A 20766-nucleotide genomic window follows, 5' to 3' on the forward strand; every position below is an offset into this window, starting at 1 on the left:
GTTTCTGCCCGACAGCAACGAAAAGGCAGACATTGTGCTGTTGGTACTGGGAACATATTTAGGCGTTCTGCTGGTGGATGTTTTGGCCCGAGAAATGTCATCATTCATACTGTACTCAGCCTATGACTTGCATATTTCTTTGTGTGGCTTAGTGGGCAAATGAATGGGCTATCTGTAGCTATACTGTCCTTTAGTGAACTGGTTTTACAATATAAAAATGAACGGTTATAAATGGTTCTATATTATTATGAGCATTAGTGAGGACCAATTATATAGGTTGAAAATGGGTGAAGTGCTCCTTTAACCATCAATCCTTTAGCTGGGGACCCACTAGAAATAGAATCCCCTTAAAGTTGCTATTGTACATAATAGTGTTTTACATTTGTCGATGATATTGTATTTTGGTGTTATTTATGCTATGACGATGAATTGAATACATAGGACCACAATGGAAACAAGTCTCCAGGACTTTTTTGTGTTATCCTGTTAGCTGTAATGTCTGACTGTACTTCGTGCACATTTCTGTCTAATAAAGTATTCAATCAATCAATCAATAGTGCTAGTGCCAGTTAGCCAAGCTGCATTTGCATTACATTATTATTACACAACATAAGTCATTGGTTCTCAAATTGGGGTCCGGGGGTCCTTGGGGGGGTACCAGGGGGTCCCCAGCTAAATGTGGGGAAAAGTGGCTAATCATTTCAACCACTTTAACCATATTTTATACTTTAGTTTGGCTATTCAAAAATAGCAGATATACAAGCTTATAGCACGGCACTTGGTGCCGTGCTATAAGCTTGTAATGTAGATGTAGATTGTAGATTGTAGATTTATGAAAAATTTTGACAATTTGTGCAAATCTTTATATATATATATATTTTAAGCAAACATTTTAACTCAAATCTTTGCTTCTGGAGGTCCCTGGCACAAAACCTTTTCAGACGGGGGTCCGCGGCCAAATACATATCAATTTGGGGGTCCTTGGCACGAAAAGTTATACATTCGTCTGCCTAAATGCAATGCAATGCTAATTTTTTTAAAGAGTTGCAGATGCCTCCCATATAAATCATTGGCCTCAACAGACGGTGTGATGTGTTCATGTTGTTGTGATATGCGTTGTTCTTTGAAATGTAACCTGGACTTTTCTCTGTCTTTACACAGTGCCTTCAACCATGAAACTGAATCCCCAGCAAGCTCCACTCTATGTAAGTATCTCCCTCTGACACGCACTCCTCTGTGTGTGTGTGTGTGTGTGTGTGTGTGTGTGTGTGTGTGTGTGTGTGTGTGTGTGTGTGTGTGTGTGTGTTTTTAATACTCTTACACACTATGGGATGAGGACACATTGTGTGAGGTCTATTCATCTATCATCTTTTTTCTACAATTACAGACCTTATATACCTTAAATATAATCCATAGAGACAGTGATATATTTAACGTTTACACGCCATACATACAGTACTGTAAGTAGTATTTTGTGCGCGCATGTGTGTGTGTGTGTGTGTGTGTGTGTGTGTGTGTGTGTGTGTGCGCACGCTCCGTAATTTGGGCATCATGTGTAGCTTTTTAAAAAAGGCAACAAGTTTGTGGTTCCATTCAGCTTCTCATTAAAAAGCCCATTATAGTCAAGTGAAAATGACACAGGTCCAATGTGGCTGCTTGGATGTTTTGGGGTGAGAAAACTGTAAAGGAACAATAATGCTATGGTTGTCCCTTTACCAACGGCAGAAAACGGACCTTGTTTCTCTGTTCCCTGGGGGGGGGGGGGGGGGGGGGTAGGCTAGTAAAGGTTACAGGAATGATGTGTGTGATATCAAATGTGAGCTTACCATAATCACAGTAATCTTTATTAATCAGATTCCATCATATTCAAGGGCTTTTGGAGATAAATGAGACAGACTCCATAGAGCACTGCAGAGTGTGTGATAGTGTGTGTGTGTGTGTGTGTGTGTGTGTGTGTGTGTGTGTGTGTGTGTGTGTCTGTGTCCAGCTGATGCTCGTTGACACTCGTTAATGTTCTATACATCAAGGCAATTATGTTTCTGCACTCATTTTCGGAAGAAGCTAGCTTTTACAACGGAACTGATGTGTTTGTCAAATTTGAAGGCGCTATCCAGGATTACACCAAGATTTTTGGCAGAGGAGCAAATATTGGATATGAGGGTGTCCGGGATGTTGCGGGGTGTGACGGTGTTGTGGCCAAATAATATGATTTCAGTTTTGTTTTGATTGAGTGTTAGGAAGTTATTGTCCATCCAGGTTTTACCATCCTGTAAACAGTCGAGTAGTGGTTGAAAAGAGTTGTTCGAGTCCAGTTTGATGGGTAGATAGATCTGGTCGTCATCGGCATAGCAATGGAAGGAGATGGACCCCAGGGGTAGCATATACAGCAGAAATAATATTGGGCCCAACACGGAACCCTGGGGGACCCCACATGTGAGGGGGGCCGAGGGTGATGCGAATTCCCCCAGTTTGACAGCAAAGGTCCTATCAAACAGGTACGACTTGAACCAGGACAGGGCTGTGCCTGTGATACCAACCTGGTGTTCAAGGCGTGACAGGAGAATCCTGTGATCGACAGTGTCGAGCGCCGCTGAGAGGTCAAGGAGCACAAGGATGGCGGGGGTACCAGTCTCACTCTCAACTGTTAAAATTAAATAATTAAAAACCCTAAGGAGAGCCGTCTCGGTACTGTGGCCTGGTTTGAAACCTGACTGGAATTTCTCATGGAGGTTGTGGGTAATTAAAGATGACTGTAGTTGGGCATAGACTACCTTCTCCAGAACTTTCGAAAGGAAAGGTAGCTGGGAGATAGGTGTAAAATTGGATAAAACAATTGATTAAGATCAAGGTTTTTCTTTTTGAGAAGGGGATTTACCACAGCGCGCTTGAAGGCAGCCGGGACACAACCTGAGGTGAGGGAGCAATTAATGAGTGATAAAACACTTGGGCTAACAGGGATGCTGTCGGAAGGGCAGTTAGTGGAGCGAAGGCGCATAATTGTATCATTGAGGTGGGACAGAGTGATTGGCTGGAACTGATCAAGAGTGACAGGGCACAGGGAGGTATATAACAGGGTCTGGGGTGGTGAAAGTGTGTACTGACCTAAGGTCAGAAATCTTGTCAAATTGTTGAAAATGTACACAAAGGGCAAGTGAGGGTGCAATGGGGGGTGCTTCACGGGGGTTAGTGAGGGAGTTAAAGATGTTGAAGAGGACGTGGGGTTTATGGCAATTTTTTGTGACGAGATCGGAGATGAATTTGGTTTTGGCAGCTTTCACTGCCGTCTGGTAGTCAGAGAGGCGATTGCGTAGGATATCTAGGGATATATGGAGTTTGTCCTTTAGCCATTTTCTCTCAGCACGCCGGCATGAGCGTCTGAGAGCTCGGGTGGAAAGATTATAAAAGCCCAGATGAAATGAGTATAAAAGCCCATATCTATTTCTAGAGTTTGTCTCATCTAATGCATAGGAATGCATAACTCCCCAGTTCATATATCGTTGCTGTCGGGCAGAAACCTCTTATCTCCATATTCTAACTTTGGTGTTTTTTTCATAAATTAACGCCCTATTTGATCATACCGCAGCGTCACACAAAAAGCCAAATGAATTATCTCTGAGTCATTGCAGTTGTTGTCGCATTCAAGCCAAAGCCTTTCTCTGCATGGATAATAATCATGAATGTAGTTTAGATAGAAGACACTTTGATTTGAGGTTTTTAAAGACCTATGTTTATTTTTTTTACGTTGTGTCCCCAATGACAGAGCAGCAGCAGAGTGCGATCAAGTCCACAATTACCTCTCATTTACACATCGTCGCTGTCAGGGGGAAACCTTGTACGTCCCAAAACCCTTCCTTTTGTATTATTATTATTTTAAAAACATTTTTAAAATAGTGAAAATAGCCGATCTACAAGCTTGTAGATCTGCTATTTTCACTACTTTTGTGCGACACTCCAGTATGATGAAGTAGGGCATTAATTTGCAAAAAAGAAATGTGGAGATACAAGGTTTTTGCCTGACACCGGCGATATATGATGAAAAAAAATGTTGTCGTGCGAAGACGTCAACAACAGCATTGCTGTTTTTTTAGGTGAACTCAACGCATAGGAAGTAGGGTTAGGAACCGGAACCGGAACCGGAATCGGTTCCATCACATTTGGAACCGAAACCTGGTTCTCGAACTTTCCAATTTCAAGGACCACCATAACTCTGAGAGTGTACGAACGGAACCAAATGGACCCTCACTTTGAGAACCACTACAACAATATGTATGCATAATGCAATACTGTATGTATGGTTGAATTTGTGCTTATCAAAAATTATAATGACGGACTGATATAGGTTTAAGAAATCTTAAAAAGGGAATTGTTAAGGAATCGGTCCGTTAAGAAGAGGGAATCGTTACATGAACCGGAAACTTTAAAAATCCTAAAAAAGGATGCCAACCTTAATGGGAAGATTGCGTTACTCTCCAGATAAACTTTTACCGAAGTTGTACGGGAGAGAGAGAGAGAGGCAGCCACAGACAGCGGACAAACATAAAAGAAGAAAAAAAAGATGTCTTAGGAGAGCTATTTCTCTGCCCTTTGGCAGCAGCAGGCTCCCAGTCTGTCCTTATCTCACCTCGCTGCAGAGAGCACCTGAGCTAAACTGAGAGCACACTACATACCGTGTAGCTTTGAGTTAGCGGTTAGCAGTTAGCCTCAACCAACGTTTCTCCTGTTCACTGTCTGCCAAGCATCTGTGACTGCTCAACCAGGAAATATGAACCATGTCTCAACTCTAGCAGTGTGTGTGTGTGTGTGTGTGTGTGTGTGTGTGTGTGTGTGTGTGTGTGTGTGTGTGTGTGTGTGTGTGTGTGTGTGTGTGTGTGTGTGTGTGTGCGTGTGTGCGTGCGTGCGTGCGTGCGTGTGTGTGTGTGCGTGTGCGCACGTGTTTGTTAACCACATGAACCCTAGGGGGTCCGTATTCTGGGTATGTCATAATAAGAGGCGAACAGTTTGCCAAAAATAGGCGAACATTTTGGTGAAAAGAGCCAATCTGCAAACGTACAATTATGTATCACGTTTTGATGCGTTGCTGTGAGATTGTAGATTGGCTATTTTAGTGCAGAGGGAAAAAAGGGAGGGAGCCAAGATTAGACCCCTTTTATTTGGGACTAGACCCCTTGGGGACCCCAATCAATGAAGTATATATGGTTTAAGACAGGGGTCTTCAACCTTTTTCAGGTCAAGGACCCCCTAGCTGTGAGAGAGATGAAGCAGGGACCCCCCACTACATACTAGTACATATTGTATAAAATTGTGGTGCAGATTAAAGGTATCATGACATTCATTTTCACTTTTTTTATTTTCAATGTTTTATTTGGGGTTTTATGACCTCAATTACACCCAAAAAACCTGAACTTAGAACATTCAGTGGATTTTCTGTGGTCTGGGGTTTTCTGAATAATTAGGCTGAAAAGTAATCTGAGCTTGGCCCTTCGACAGTGAGGTCACAGTCGATTAATCCCGCCCACTCTCCTCCTCGCCCCTCCCCTCCCCTATCCTTTCCCTTGGGGGGGGGCGGAGCAGAGGCGATGATTGACAGGCAAAATCCCTCACCAGCGACACCCGCAGGCAAAGATTTATTTTTTCATTGCAGTTGAAAAGGCTTTAGAAATGTGAGAGAAAAACACCTGCCATGGATCACTGGAATGGAATTTTCACTTAAAACTTTTTGTACACTTTTGAAGGACCAGGACAAAGACTTTGAATGTGGTGTAAAAGTGAATGTCATTAAACCTTTAAGCTTTTTCATAGATTTCATGGATAGCTTTATAGACTTGTTTGACACATTATTATGACATTTTCTTTTCTATTAAACTGTTGGATTCATGCTAATGTGCATTTTGAGACCTTTTATACCTTGACCGTTGGCTCTTTTTCCCTCTCCACCAACTGTCGGAAAATAGCTGATCTACAAGCTCACGCCTCGCAGCGTGAGTCGTTGTGAGCTTGTAGATCTGCTATTTTCTATGTTCCCCATCACACGAAGATTTGGCGGAACCCTTGTAGTAACTCTGAGGACCCGCTAGGGGTCCCGGACCCGGGCCCCTGTTGAAGACCCAAATGTAATTTAACTGTGAGTGTACAAATGTCACCAAATGGGGTTCATATTTGGTGACCGTAGTAGAGGATTTTACTGTGTAGATGCATGTGTAGGGTTAGCGTGTGTCAGAGATAGAGGGAGGGAGAGAGACATGATGTAAGAGAAAAATGGGGGACTATTTATATGAAAGAGCGGGAGTATGAAGGAAAGAAAGAGAGAGAGAGAGAGAAGAAAGAGGAGATGTTTCAAGCAGCATGTCTCGGGGACACGTTTGCATGTGCGTGCCAGTCTGCTGGAATGGGGAGACATGTATATGTTGTGTAGGGTCAGGTGTGTGTGTGTGTGTGTGTGTGTGTGTGTGTGTGTGTGTGTGTGTGTGTGTGTGTGTGTGTGTGTGTGTGTGTGTGTGAGAGAGAGAGTGAGAGTGTTTTCTGAAGCATTCCTGTGTGCTATTATTAGCATGTGTTTGTATGTGTATATCGTCTCTGTCGGTTGGAAACCTCATATGTCCAAAACTGTTACTTTTCAGGATTAAAATTTTCGTTTTTTGCAAAAGTAGCAGATCTACAAGCTCGGAACGAGGCGCGAGAGGCTGTTGTGTGACACACGTAGTGTGATCAAGTAGGGCGTTAATTTACCAAAAAACACAAAAGGTTAAAATATGGAGATAAGAGGTTTCTGCCCGACAGCGACGATATACGTAATACATGGAGGAGGCTGGATTGTGTTGAAAAGTATTAACTGTGTGTGTGTGTGTGTGTGTGTGTGTGTGTGTGTGTGTGTGTGTGTGTGTGTGTGAGAGTGCATGCGCGATTGTGCTTTTTTGTTGTGTGTGGGTTTGTTGTATCATGTTTAACGGGGGAGTGTGTATAGAGGGAAATGAGATCAGCTGAGAACAGCACCACACACACACACACACACACACACACACACACGCACCACATATAGGACAGGCTCCTATTGCATTCTCTGAGCATGCCCACATATAAACCAAGAGACAGTGTGATAAACTATTTTAACATCTTTCCTTTTAAAGCAATACCAGACATGACTGTTTAACAGAATCAGGAACATTATTACGGGGGTGGGGGGAGTGTTTCCTAAAATACTATTTTTAGTTTCCCCCCTAAGTGGTTTGCTAGCGTTGCATCCCTGTTGCAAAAAAAAAAAAGGGGCATGGCTAAGCTTACAGCCGCTTATTCAATCATGTGTTATAGTGTATTTTTGCATAAAAAGTATTGTGTGTACTTTATGCAATTTATAGTCATATCTATGTGAGTTGGAAATGTGTGTCACTTAACCATTTGTGCTGTCATGCAGACTAGTGGGGGATACTTTAGAACAGACATTCCCATTCAAATCACTATTCCTTAATCGTTTATTTGGCTCGTAGTGGGATCGTTTAGATCAGGGGTCTTCAACAGGGGGTCTGGGAAACCCTAGGGGGTCCTCAGCGTTACTACAGGGGGGCCGCCAAATCTTTTATTTTTATTTTTACATTAGCCACTTGATCCCTATTAGCACCCTATTCTGGGGGGGGGGGACATTCATCAAAAATAGCCGATCTACAAGCTCACAACTTATATAGATCATCTATTTCCAGAGAAGAGATTTGGTGTTGAGGGAAAAAAAGAGAAGACCAAGTACAGAGCCAAAGGTCAAGTTTACCAATTGCTGTCAAACAAGTCTACGAAGCCATCTATGAAATCAATGAAAACGTTAAATCTGCAACACAATTTTATTCAATATGTAGTGGGGGTCCCTGCTTCATCTCTAAGGGGTCCTTGGCCCTGGAAAAGACAGCTTTTTTTATTTGTATTTTTATTTACGTGACTCAGGAAGGTGACATTTCAACCTTCTTTGAATCACCGCAACTTTGACATTGACACTTTGAATGGATGGTTTGAAGTGTCCTGTTCTGTTGCTGGTAATCCTATGACCAGGACAGTTAATTCTGTAGGGTAGTACTAGTGACTTGAGGCTCCAGGAATGTATCAATGGAATGAGCAAACCAGCCTCAATGTGCCATCCAGCTACTCGTGATGGTGACTCAGTGCTGCGGTCAGGCATGGCTGTCTTTGTCCTGCACCGGATCACACTTTGCTTTAACCCCATTCAATGTGTCATTTTAGATTTTAACCACTTTAACCATTATTTTATACTTTGGCTATTCAAAAATAGCAGATATACAAGCTCATAGCTTGTATATCTGCAATTATTTTAATCATAACAATTTGTGCAAATCTTTGAATATATATATATTTTTAAGCAAACGTTTTAAACTTAAATCTTTGCTTCTGGGGGTCCCTGGAACAAAATGTTTTGAAATGGCAGGGGTCCGTGGGCAAATACATATAATTTTGGGGGTCCTCGACATGAAAAGGTTTGAGCACCACTGATATTATAGCAACATACAGTAGGTGGCCACAGACTTTGACCAGTTTCACTTTCAAAACCTTTGCATCATGCATGTCACACAAACAGAATGCGGCACACAACACTAATGGTTTTGATAATGTGGATTGTGGAAGTTAAATGGTGGATTTGTAGATATCAACAAAATGCATCGCATTCTGTTTGTGTGACATGCATGATGCAAAGGTTGGAAAGTGAAACTGGTAAAAGTCACTGGCCACCTACTGTATGTTTTCTCAGAAAACTGCAGGTGTGTTGAATTGGCCTCAGGTCTTTTAAAACAAGGGAACCAGGAGACCTGGTACTGCCAGACCCCTAGTGGTTGAAATCTGAATGGCCTGACTTCGCATGACGTGTGCGCAGAGGAAAAGAGGGACAGACCGACCGACCGACCGACCGACCGACAAAGCCTCATGTAGGCCGGCAAATATATATATTCAAAGATTTGCAAAAAAAATCATGATTTTTCAAAAAATAGCAGATCTACAAGCTCACACGGTGCCAAATTATTAAAACTTTTCCAGACATTTTCGATGTTACATTTTTTGATAATAATAAAATGAATTGAATTTTTTAATAGCCAACATATAAATGGATAAAGTGGTTAAAATGATTGTGATGCTACATTAACTAATTTAGCTGGGGACCCCCCTGGGAATCCCCCCCCCCCCTCCCACACACACACACACATACACTTTAAAACCACTGCACTAGACTGTATGGTTTTAAGTAACAGGTATTGCAAATTAGGTTATCAAACACTTGCGACATACATGTAATGGATGCAGGATATTTTACAGTTTACCAATAAGCTAAACTAACTAAACTAATCGCCCAGGCTCCGGGATAAACAATAGAAAAAATGCGGGCGAGCGAGTTATCTTTGATTCATATTTTAGGCCACACACCAAAAATCACAAAACATGTTTTACTCTTTGTAGCTCTGTCTTTACTGCCACGTACAAGATTGAAGACACTTTTTTTTTTCATTATCTTTTTTGTCTGCTTTTATGAAAGAAAAGCATATGACATCAGTCTCTCTTTTTAGGTTTGTCTCATTGTCTGTGTACAATGTGTACCAGTGGTGTAAAATAGATAGATCTATCTATAGATAGATAGATAGATAGATAGATGATAGATAGATAGATAGATAGATAGATAGATAGATAGATAGATATGGCTTTATTGTCATTCAACAATACAACCCCCCAGCCTCCATGTGGTGGGCAGGTTCTTTACCAGTGCGCCACCTGAGCGCCTTAAAAACGTATTTTTTGATAGTATTTTAGGTGAGAAATAGGCCCTGCAGTTGTTCAATACTCATTCATTTTACATTTATAATGACTAGTTTAAAAAGTTCCGTCAAATCATCGGTCTGCAGTGTTTTCACATCACCATTTGGTATGGCCCACTCAGCTCGCTTGGAACCATGATAGAAAAAGTACCAGGGGCTTAGGTACTACTTTTGAGTCGAGTCGAGTTAGTTTAGCCATAACCATGCAGTGGAATAGCAGCACCGTGTGTCTTGTTTTCTTTGGTAAGTGGCCATGGTATAAGCACTGTAATTCAACTTGCGGGCACATTCCTCTGCATCACCCCTCTCTACCTCGTTTGTTATTTTCCTATATAGCTACCGGGACACCTCGTCATGAGTTATTACACACAGGATATCAGTGCGTTGGAAAGGTTTGGAAAGTTGTTGATTGGAATCAAGAATTTGCAAAAGAAGTTTCATGAGATCTTGTCTTTTCAGTCCTGTAACTTCAGCCCACAAAGTTCTCCTTGCTGGCTACAGCCTACCCTGTTCGTTGTGTGCTAGTGCATTGGTTCTCAAAGTGGGGTCCGGGGACCCCCAGGGGTCCTTTGGGGGGTCCCCAGCAAAATTAGTTAATGAAGCGTCACAATCATTTTAACCCTTTTATCCATATTTTATACTTTTGAGCTTTGAGCTTGTAGATCTGTTCTTTTTTTATTGTGACAATTTGTACACATCTTTGAATATATATGTTTTTAAGCGAACATTTGTAACTCAAATCTTTGCTTCTGGAGGTCCCTGGAACAAAATATTTTGAGATGGGGGTCCGCCTGCCAAATACATATCATTTTGGGGGTCCTTGACATCAAAAGGTTTGAGAACCACTGTGCTAGTGGACTAACTTGTGTTCCCCTTAGTCTACAGCAGTTTGTCAGCCAATTCCTTCTCAGCAAGTCTTGTTTTGAAATGAGTTCTGCTGCTGTTACCCAGGGCTCTGTCATACTACTACATCCTGGCTAACTGGTGTTAATGTTCACTTTGCCAGGGCTCTGTCATACTACATCGTTGCTGTCGGGCAGAAACCTCTTATCTCCATATTCTAACTTTTTGTGTTTTTTCGTAAAATAATGTCCGACATGATCACACTACAGCGTCACACAAAAGTATCAAAAATAACAGATCCACAAGCCGAAACGTGCCACGAAGCAAAGCATTTTGAGCTTGTAGATCTTCTACTTTTGCTATTTTTGAATTTGAATCCTGAAAAGTAGCAGCTTTGGACATATGAGTTTTCCACCTGACAGAGACGACATCCTGACTAACTGGCACACTAGGCAAGAACTGCTACTGAAAGTGTCTTAAGCGGAAGTACAGGAAGTACCTTCTGAGGAAGTTCTGTTGATGCTGAACAGAGCTGTTTACATTACCCGGGCATGCTTTGGTTGGTCGAAATAGACAGCTAACGGAGGAAGTACATATACAACGGAAGTCCCGCCCTGCAGACACTTTCTCATGGAAATTCTTTACCAGGTTTTTCTCTCCTTGTGAGATGAGAAAAGCCTGGGAACGACTTTAGCTAACTGGTGTTAAAGGGATAGTTCACCCCCAAAATGACTTTTTTCCTATCGATTAGTCACCCCATGGAGATTTGAATTCATGGATATTTTTTAGTTTTTCTCGCATTCCTAAGCCAATAATTTGATGACCGGCAGCGGTTCCGGTAGGAGACACAAAGAGTCTCCTTTGTGTCTCCTTTGTGTCTCCTACCGGTCCGCTGGTCATCAAATTATTGGCTTAGGAATGCGACAAAATAATTCCATGAATTCAAGTCTCCATGGGGTGACTAATCGATAGAAAAAAAGTATTTTTTTGGGTGAACTATCCCTTTAATGTTGCTTGTAGGTTTACTTTTAGCAACTGGTTTAGCTACTATTGCTATATTTTAATCCTGAAAAGTAACGGTTTTGGACATACAAGGTTTCCACCTGACAGAGACAATATATAGGGGCTTATGTGGTTAATGTGCACAGTAACAGTTGACAAAGGTAACCTCTGTAACCTTTGCTCATTTGTCACAGGAAACGACGTCGTTAGCAACGTTAGCACACAGAGTGATGCAGCGATGCATGGCCTGCTTGCTCTGTGGCTGACTCTGTGTCGGCGTGTCAGGTTCTGCTTGCATGTGGTTTGTGTGCTACAGGAAAAGAGATAAGCTTTGCACATCTGCTCAGCCAGCACACAAAGAGATGATGAGTACAGTAGGAGGAGAGATGGATGATAGATGTTGGTGGTGGGTCTCCACGCGTTGCCAGGTTTTGCAAGAGAAACAATAAGCGGCCAGGTCTACGAAAACGAGGGCGACGGAAGCGACTAGGACCGCATGATCACACACACACACACACACGCACGCACGCGCGCGCGCGCGCACACACACACACACACACACACACGCACACGCACACAGGACACAATTAGTTTTACCACTTGAACCCTATAATCTACAAGATATACGACGCGCTGTGAGCTAGTAGCATCAGGTATTTTCATATATTAGTCAAGGTACAATGACTATTTGAAAATACCATCTCACAACGCATCGTAAAGCTTGTAGATCTGCTATTTCCAAAAATCTTGGAATACTTCTGAAACATATTAACTACACAAATCTTGTATGGGGGTCCCTGGCAGAAAAGCATTTCAGATGGGGGTCCATGGACAAATACATACAAAAAATGTTGGGGTCCTTGATATGAAAATGTTTGAATACCTCTGATTTAAACAACATTGGCCTCCCTAGGTTGGCAGAGGGAAGGTAGTGGATTACACGCTTAGGCATTGGCACTAGGGTGAAATAATAGGGGTTACAAAATCGTGGGATAAAAATGTAAGTTTAAAAAAAAAAACATTGGACAGGAAGCCCAAATAAGAAAAACACAACGCGTAAGTACCAATGTTTACAATTTAGGCATTTAGCAGACTTTCTTAACCCATTAAAACAGCAAAAGCATTTTAGATTTTAGCGTTGGCTATTTAAAAAATAGCAGATATACAAGCTTGTACATCTGCTATTTTTGAACATTTTTGAACAAACCTGAAAGAACTACTGGTTTAGAAGGCATTTGTAGAATCGGCCTCAGGTCTTAATGGGTTAATCCAGGCCGATTTACAGTAAATGTACAATCAACTTTACATAAAAACAAGCGAGCCCAACGTTGCTATAATAAGCGGACATGGCAACAGTGGTGGTCTATCCCACTACAGGAAGTACAGTTCAGTGCCATGGTTTGTGTAAAGCAGAGACAGGATGACTGGGTGACAATCAGAGCATCCGCTAAACACATATCATCACGCCTGGGCCACCCGATAGCCAAGTGGTTACACATGGCCTCAGATGTGTGACAGCAAGTCCCTCGGGTTTGATTCCCGGACGGATCGTTTGGTGCGTGTCAGTCATCCCCTTTGCCAGTTTTTTTTTAATTATTTTGCAATGCAGAATACATGGGTTCGAAACGTCACTCCATGGAATAAAAAAACTTTGAATTCTGTATTCTTTGATCTTGGGGCCAGCAGCACCTGCCTTCAAGAGGTCGGATGTGTGCAACCTTGAGTTCATGTCGCCCTCCTACTACTCTCTCCATGTTTCCTGTCTCTCTCAACTGTCTCAAATCAAAAATAAAGACTTAAAAAATGCCCCCCGAATAACTTTAAAAAATCCTCTAAACAAAGCATATAGTGCTTAACCCAGACTCTGACAGGAAGAGATTTAGAGAGAGGAGAAAGTGTGTGTGAGAGGGGGAGAGAGGGGAGTGTGTGTGTGTGTGTGTGTGTGTGTGTGTGTGTGTGTGTGTGTGTGTGTGTGTGTGTGTGTGTGTGTGTGTGTGTGTGTGTGTGTGTGTGTGTGTGTGTGTGTGTGTGTGTGTGTGTGTGTGTGTGTGTGTGTGCGTGCGTGCGTGCGTGCGTGCGTGCGTGCGCACGCGTGTGCGCAGCTGAAGTTCTCCTTCACTTTGTATTTTGCTTTTTTTCCTCTCTCCCCAAGTTAGTCATCATAATGGTTCACTGCAGCTCAACAGTCAGTGTTTGATTCTGTCCGTCACTACATCACTCTCTCTCTCTCTCTCTCTCTCTCTCTCTCTCTGTCTTCCTGCAGGGTGAGTGTGTGTTGACCGTTCAGCTGGACGATGCAGAAGTGTGCTGCACCGAGGAAGAGGAGCAGCAGGTGGAGTTTTACCTGCTGTTCTCGGGCTCCAACCAGAGGCACCTGACCACCACGCTCCGCCTCAGCCAAGTCACACTGCAGGCTGTTTGTCCAGGTAAACTGCACACACACACACACACACACACACACACACACACACACACACACACACACACACACACACACACACACACACACACACACACACACAGAGAACGCTTACTCTTACATGTTTTGTATTCTAATAACTGGAAGTGAATTGGATTAAGTAAAATTATACTATTTCTCAGGATCCCCCTCAATGACCCTTTGAGGGCTCATGCTGTAATCCTTATTTGCCGCCTGTTGATGTGTGAGAGATTAAGATAAAGATTAAGTGTGTCTGTCTTTGTTCCTTGTTCCTTGTTCCTGTGCTTTATTGTCTCACGTGTTTTCTAAACTTGAAGAATCGCAGCAGGCCGCCTGGCCCTCCTTTAAGGAAAACTTTCATCCTGGTTTAATTCGTATGCATGTACGTCACAGAGCTGGCTGGTACAGCAACACACACGCCGCCATCAGTGTTGCCAAGTCTGCTTATTATAAGCGACCGTGGGCCTTTTCTGTAAAGTCGCTTATATATAAATATTGGTGGGTTTTTTGGGCTTGTTTCTAAAGTGTAAATTGCATATTTGGCCCTGCTTCCTAATATTGTTTAAACCAGTGGTTCTCAAACATTTCCATGTCAAGGACCCCTAAATGAATAATATTCATTTAAGTCTGCTATTTTGGCGGGGTCTGTGGCCAAATACATATTATGTATTTGGCCACAGACCCCGCCAAAATAGCGGATCTTAATAGCTTAGTGAAATAGCTTTTGAAATAGCTGATGTATAGGTTTCAAGGGGTATTCTTTTTTTATATGCTATATTAACCCATTTGGCTGGGGACCCCGTGTGTGTGTGTGTGTGTGTGTGTGTGTGTGTGTGTGTGTGTGTGTGTGTGTGTGTGTGTGTGTGTGTGTGTGTGTGTGTGTGTGTGTGTGTGTGTGTGTGTGTGTGTGTGTGTGTGTGTGTGTACAGTGGTTCTCAACCTGTGGGTCGGGACCCCCAGGGATGATTTTTGGGAGGTCGCCAGATGACAGTGATGTGACAATTTAAGGACCTTTAAGACCTTTTTAATACCTCAAAAAAAGAAAAGAGAAATACCATCTCTGCATCAAAAGTAATCAACAAAGTATACTATAAAACTGGTCAAACATTGGCCAAATTGTCAAATAATATAAGAAAGAGGCAATTATTGTGAAAATAGTCGATCTACAAGCTCACAACGCAGATCTGCTATTTTCACAATATTTATCTGTGGAACAGAGCCAAACAAAATGTAATGCCTCAACTCCTACAATTCCACGTGCTTGTCAGGGTGGTCCCCAGTTCAGATATTATTATTTTGGGGGGTCACGGCCTGAAAAGGTTGAGAACCACGGAACTAGTCTTTTGGGCTTGTTTTCGTAGACCTGTCTGCTTGTTTCTCTCACAAAATCTGGCAACACTGGGCTGGCATGTGATGAGTTCCACCGGGCCGACTGGAGGAGGGCTGGGTGGCTGGGTGTTCCCCTTCCCATTGCTTAAGAGCACATTAACAATTATAGAGTGAGGGGTGTGTGTGTGTGTGTGTGTGTGTGTGGTTGGCTTTGAGTGATGTGAGCCACCTTACACAATGCACTGAGAACAACACGCCGCTGCTGCAGCAGCTTCCTCCAGAGCACAACGTTCCTGCCCATGTGTTTTAAGAGTAGAGCTGCCGCTCCTTTGATGTTGTGTCACATTCCTCAGTAATGGACGAGATGGACGGAGAGAAAGAGAGAGAGAGAGAGAGAGTGAGAGGGGGAGAGAGAGGGAGAGCGAGAGAGAGCGAGATGACTTGCAGGGAGCCATATAAACATTACCTGAAAGCATTGTGCTGTGTGTGTGTGTTTGTGTGCGTGTGCATGTGCGTGTGCGTGCGCGTGCGTGTGCGTGTGCGTGGTGTGTGTGTGTGTGTGTGTGCGCGCGCTCGCGTGTAGTACGCTGATGGCACACTTATGAGACACACACGAACACACAACTGTACACAATCAGGAACGAGTGTGTGTGTGTCTGTGTGTGATTGATGCTGGACAGGTTTATCTGTGCTCCAGCTGCATTGGAGGGAAGCTTGGAGTACAAGCGTTAGCATTTCATTTCACCAAACCACCCAAGTTTGTTTTTGCCTCTGGGGGGCACCACCTCCTTTTTTTTTGTGTAGAAACAGGTAACTCGGTTTAGCTCATCCCCTTTCTTCGTCCACTTCCTTCTGTGTTTATTCCTACTTGCAACATCATTACATTTTTAAGGCAGTGGTGCAGATTCTGCTGCTCAGAAACTGTCTTGAGACATTTAATTGGCTGCGGTGTGGAGCCACTGGCTTTATGATGTGCATGTGAGCTTGATTAAGGCTTCATCTTGAACGTGACATGTTTGATGAAGGCATCGTTTTAGAAGAATGGACCGATGTCCAATAGGCTTCATTAAGCGGCACGGTTTAGCTACACAGCACCGGAATGGTTCTGTTTACCCCAGGGGTTCTCAAAACCTTTTAGTGTCAAGGACCCCCAAATGATATGTATTTGGACCGCCCCCCCCCCATCTGTATGATTTTGTGCCAGGGACCCCCAGAAGAGAAGAAAAAAGAAAAACAAATATTCAAGATGAAACATTTTCTATATATATATATAAAAAATAAATAAAAAAAATAGCAGACTACTAGTGCTATTTTTGAATAGCCATGGTATAAAATATGGATAGAGTGGTTAAAATGATAGTGACGCTATATCAACTAATTTAGCTGGGGACCCCCCTCAAGGACCCCATTTTGAGAACCACCCGATTTACCCATATTGAGTGTATTTTTTGTAAGATGAAACAGTCCTTTATCACCTTGTTTGTTTGTTTGTCTGTGTCTCCTCTCCTCTCCTCAGCCCATGATGTGTGTGAGCAGGTTCTGGTGACGCTGTGTTCTGCTCGGCCCACTGGTCAGGTGGACCCGCATTCACAGGAGAGGTTCTACTACGTCCAGGTACTGATGATGACGCCACACCTTTATGCACTTCAATGGATTTAGTTAGAACAGACAGACATGAAATATTATGTCGTCGCTGTCGGGCATAAACCTGTGTTGTTTGTGTAAGTTAACGCCCTACTTGATCATACTACAGCGTCACACAAAAGCATTAAACGTAGCAGATCTACAAGAAAAACGTGTCGCGAAACGACGCGCTTCGAGCGTGTAGATCTGAACAGATTCGAGCTTGTATGGAGCCATGGATGTTAAGCAATACATACACTAGAGGGCAGTACAGAGTCAAAAGCTTTCTGATGACACACATCGTGACGTGGACTCGTGGAGTACGTTGGGCTGGGCGATATGACTTTAAATCACTCTCACCATTATTATTATTTTTTGGCTCGTTTATGATTCGCTATATTTGCTATTGTTATACACCATCAGTGTACAATTAAGTATAATACAGGGTTAAGTGGTCAATCAGACTAATCTATTGAGCTCAATTGTTTTGTAAGTTTAAAAAAAGGTATATATAATATTTCCTTTTCCTTTTTCATAGAAAGGTGTGACATAAATGTATTCAAATAAAGATAAACAAACTGGAATGATATAAATTAAAGGCATACAATACAAAGAAAACTAAAAAAACAAAAAGAAGGAAGGGCAAGCAGCACACTACAAATGACCATAAAACTATAGATACACACAGTCAAACATTCATATAAAAAATGTAATTACTCCCCACACAAGAAGAAGGCTAATTGTAAGAATACAACCGGGTTTTGGAAGTTTTGAAAGTAAAGAAGGACAGCACTCTAATGAAATGAGTACTTTATTATTAATTATTAATGCACAAAGGTTTTCCAGACGACTCCCTTCTCCAGCATGTGTAGCTGGCAGAGAAAGCCATACACACACCCTATGTATCATCTATACGTCATGTTTTTATGGGATTTCCAGGACATTAATGAGACATTATGGAAAAATATCCTCTCTCTCTCTGTGTGTGTGTGCGTGTGTGTGTGTGTGTGTGTGTGTGTGTGTGTGTGTGTGTGTGTGTGTGTGTGTGTGTGCGTGTGTGTGTGTGTGCGTGTGCGTGTTATGTCTAGGACCTGGCTCTGGACATGGCCCACTTCCTGCTCAACAACACGGCGTCAGAAGGAGCTCTGTTATTGGATGAACAACAGGTAAAGGGGCGGGACTAGAGAGAAGTGTAAAAAAAAGAACTTAAACTATCATGATAATTTAGGTATCACATGAAGGTTTCAAAGAATACCCTGACCTCAACTGGCTTTAACCACATGAGCCGAAAATACCCAATCTACAAGCTCACAACGCGCCGCATAATGGACCGTTCGCTGAGCCTTACCCCCCACTAGCGATTGTCCAATGCTACATTAACCCATTAAGACCTGAGGCCGATTCTGCAAATGCCTTGTAAATCAGTAGTTCTCAAACATTTTCATGCCAAGGACCCCCAAAATGATATGTAATTTGGCCATGGACCCCCATCTAAAAAATGTTGTGCCAGGGACCCCCATAAGAGAAGATTTGTGTTAAAAAAAGAAATGTTTTCAAGATTTTTCAAACACAAAAATAGCAGATGTAAAAGCTCGCAGCGCGGCATGAAGTGACGCGCTGAGCTTGTAGATTGGCACTTTTAGCTATTTGCCATATGAAGAAGTATATGATTAAGACGTTAAGAAAATGTCCCCTGCCCCTTCTGTTTCTTTTACAAATGGAACCATTCAAATAACCATAAAAGTAAAGTAGAAGTTTAAAGTAAATAGAAAGTGTGGAGATAGATAACAGAGGTGAAACGTTTGTGTACATTCTTTCTTTATACATCAGTATCAGCTTTTTCAAATATGTTTTTTCCAAAGAATTCGAACAACCCCCGTTTTTCCTCTCGTTGTGTGTCTGCCTTTGTTCTCCCGCAAGGTCCCGCTGAAAGAGTGTGAGAAACTGGACCACAGCTTGGCACTGGCCTTGAAACACCTCACCTGGCGCCGCCATGACGATGACACCTCACTGGGAACAACGCACAACAAAGACATGGACAACAACAACACACAAAGAGGCACCACAACACACGCAGACACGCACAATAAAGGCACGCGCCTGAAAACACACCTGGACGCGCCGTGTGAAGAGCAGCCAGGTACACGTGCAGACATGTCGCACGCTGACGCACGCGAGGACACGCCCGGCGTTGCGGTTACAGACGGGCACGGGGAGACGGAGACGCCCATGGACGTGTGGACAGACGCCTCCGCTGACCTGGAGAACGGTATAGGTGAGTTTTTATTTTGTTTTTAATAGATGTATTTTTGGGGGTTTTCTGCCCTTCATTGATATGATAGAAAACGGGGAAAGAGTGGATGAGTGACCAGTGGTGGAAAAAGTACTACATTTTTTTACTTAAGTAAAAGTATCAATACTGCAATGTAGAAATACTCTGTTACAAGTACAAGTCTGGTGTTCAGAATTTACTTGAGTAAAAGTACAAAAGTATTGGCATCAAAATATACTTAAAGTACCAAAAGTAAAAGTACTCATTACGCAGAAGGTCCCATTTCAAGTTTTCAAACTGTATAAACATCTTTTGAAAATAGCCGATCTACAAGCTCTACAATACGCATTGTGAGCTTGTAGATCGGCTATTTTCAAATGGCCGAAATGTATATAGAGCTGAAGTGGTTAATGTATGGTTTGTAATAATAATCAAATCTATAAAGTAACTAGTAACTAACGTTTTTAAATAATTGTAGTGGAGTAAAAGTACAATATTTGCCTTTGAGATGTAGTGGAATAGAAGTAAAAGTACCTCAAAATTGTCCTTAAGTACAGTACTTGACTAAATGTACTTAGTTACTTTACACCGCCGTGAGTGACACGCAACAAAGGTCCGTCGGGCTCGGGAATTGAACGCACGACACACTGTCAGGCTGCATCAGAGCCTATATGGTACACGTCTTCTGGTCAGCTCTTCGGTACTTTGTGCACCTGCGTCGTTCTTGAGTACATCCACGTATGTTAACGTGGGACGTCCTCGTTACCGGTGCCTCTGTGTTGGTTCCCGCAGCACCAATTTGCTGGCTGCCAGTTCTTGATGTCTTTGGCCAGTGTCCTGCTAGTCTCATTCTCCTGGCTGCTATTTTCTGATAAACTGATTCTTGTTGGTAAATTGTTACTATTTAGTCACAAGCTCTTGTTACTACTTTCCATTGGTTAGATATTTATAAAACCCACAGACAGACTTAAGCACTTTCAATCTGGCATCCCTATTTTGGGCAATTCTTTTAAGATATTCAAAATCTTTCAAGATTTGGAAAAAAAAACTAGGTTGTATCACGATGCGCTGTTGTACATCGGCTATCTTAGCTACTTCTGTGCGACACTGTCGTACGACAAAGTGTAAAATATGCCAGGGCATTAATTTGTGAAAATAAAAATAAATAAAAAGATGAAACATGGAGATACAAGGTATCTGTAATGCTTGTCTCAACTATGCACACCTCTAGGTTCCCCCTAGCTCTGCCTTTCTCCTCACCATACACTGTAGAAAGGCTTGCTGCTAACCGTATGTTTGACAGTCAACTCCCTTTCCTGAAACACCAATATTTAGCATGTAGTCTTTCTCTAGCTCTCTCTTTGCTTCTGTATCATTTTCTCGTCTCCGGTTTTGTTCTTCCATTTCCTCTCCTCGTCATGTTTCCTCCTGCCCCCCCCCCCCCCCCCCCCCAGCCCCCT

The 20766-nt window shown here is 42.6% G+C and overlaps 1 protein-coding gene across 7 annotated transcripts in view; it reads left to right on the forward strand.

Moving 5' to 3' along the window:
* The window catches only part of LOC308091366 (uncharacterized protein), a 178131-nt gene that overhangs the window by 32676 nt on the left and 124689 nt on the right, over positions 1-20766 (forward strand). For all 7 annotated transcript variants that reach the window (XM_080436929.1, XM_080436932.1, XM_080436930.1 and 4 more), the window contains exons 2-6: positions 1162-1205; positions 13906-14068; positions 16928-17025; positions 18123-18200; positions 18955-19309. In XM_080436929.1, coding sequence (XP_080293055.1) covers positions 1173-1205; positions 13906-14068; positions 16928-17025; positions 18123-18200; positions 18955-19309 — 727 coding nt within the window. In that variant the 5' untranslated portion in view covers positions 1162-1172. The remainder of the gene's footprint in view (positions 1-1161; positions 1206-13905; positions 14069-16927; positions 17026-18122; positions 18201-18954; positions 19310-20766) is intronic.

The sequence above is a fragment of the Gymnoscopelus braueri genome, assembly GCF_963280865.1.
Source record: "Gymnoscopelus braueri genome assembly, chromosome: 9".
Lineage (NCBI taxonomy): Eukaryota > Metazoa > Chordata > Actinopteri > Myctophiformes > Myctophidae > Gymnoscopelus > Gymnoscopelus braueri.